This window comes from Silene latifolia, chromosome 3 (assembly GCF_048544455.1).
Source record: "Silene latifolia isolate original U9 population chromosome 3, ASM4854445v1, whole genome shotgun sequence".
Lineage (NCBI taxonomy): Eukaryota > Viridiplantae > Streptophyta > Magnoliopsida > Caryophyllales > Caryophyllaceae > Silene > Silene latifolia.
In genome coordinates, this window is record NC_133528.1 from 130,679,308 (window position 1) to 130,680,069 (window position 762).

Genomic DNA, 762 nt, shown 5'->3' on the forward strand with positions numbered 1-762 from the left:
ATGGAGAATGCAACAGTTTCAGAATTTCCTATGCCACGAGGCTTGAAGTTAAGTACTGACACTGGTGATCTTTTAGAAGAACCAGAAAAGTACAGGCGCCTAGTTGGAAGATTGTTATATCTCAATATGACTAGGCCTGACATAAGCTACTCAGTTCAACACTTAAGCCAATTTGTTAGTCAGCCTAGGATGCCTCATATGCAAGCTGCTATACATGTCCTAAAGTATCTCAAGAAGACTGTTAATACAGGATTGTTTTACAGTGCTAATTCAGACCTGAGGTTGAATGCATTCACTGATGCTGATTGGGGTCAGTGTGCATATTCCTGCAAGTCCCTCAGTGGTTACTGTGTTTTCCTAGGGCAGTCCCTCATCTCCTGGAAGACTAAGAAGCAGAGGACGGTTTCTAAAAGCAGTGCCGAATCCGAGTACAGAAGCATGTCATATACTACATCTGAGCTAGTCTGGTTGGATAATCTGTTGCAAGACTTTAGAATCATTGTTCCTAAACCCATTCCTCTTAACTGTGATAACAAAGCAGCTCAACACATCTCTCAGAACCCAGTTTTTCATGAGAGAACCAAACATCTATCTATAGATTGCCATTATGTTCGAGACAAGCAAGATGAGGGCTTTTTGATCACAAAGCATGTTCGAACAGGCCTACAGCTAGCTGACATCATGACTAAAGCATTAGGGGCAGAACAGCACAGGTTTCTATCCTCCAAGCTTGGATTAATTCCTACCCAAAATCCAGCTTGA

General features: G+C 42.1%; 1 protein-coding gene across 1 annotated transcript; it reads left to right on the top strand.

Annotated features, from left to right (window-relative positions):
• LOC141649692 (secreted RxLR effector protein 161-like) lies at positions 1 to 762 on the top strand. The gene has a single exon (XM_074458374.1). It carries the CDS (start codon positions 1 to 3, stop codon positions 760 to 762), a length of 762 nt encoding a protein of 253 aa, XP_074314475.1.

Coding starts and splice junctions, on each gene's coding strand:
- LOC141649692 (XM_074458374.1), top strand. CDS start 1: ATGGAGAATGCAACAGTTTCAGAATTTCCTATGCCACGAGGCTTGAAG.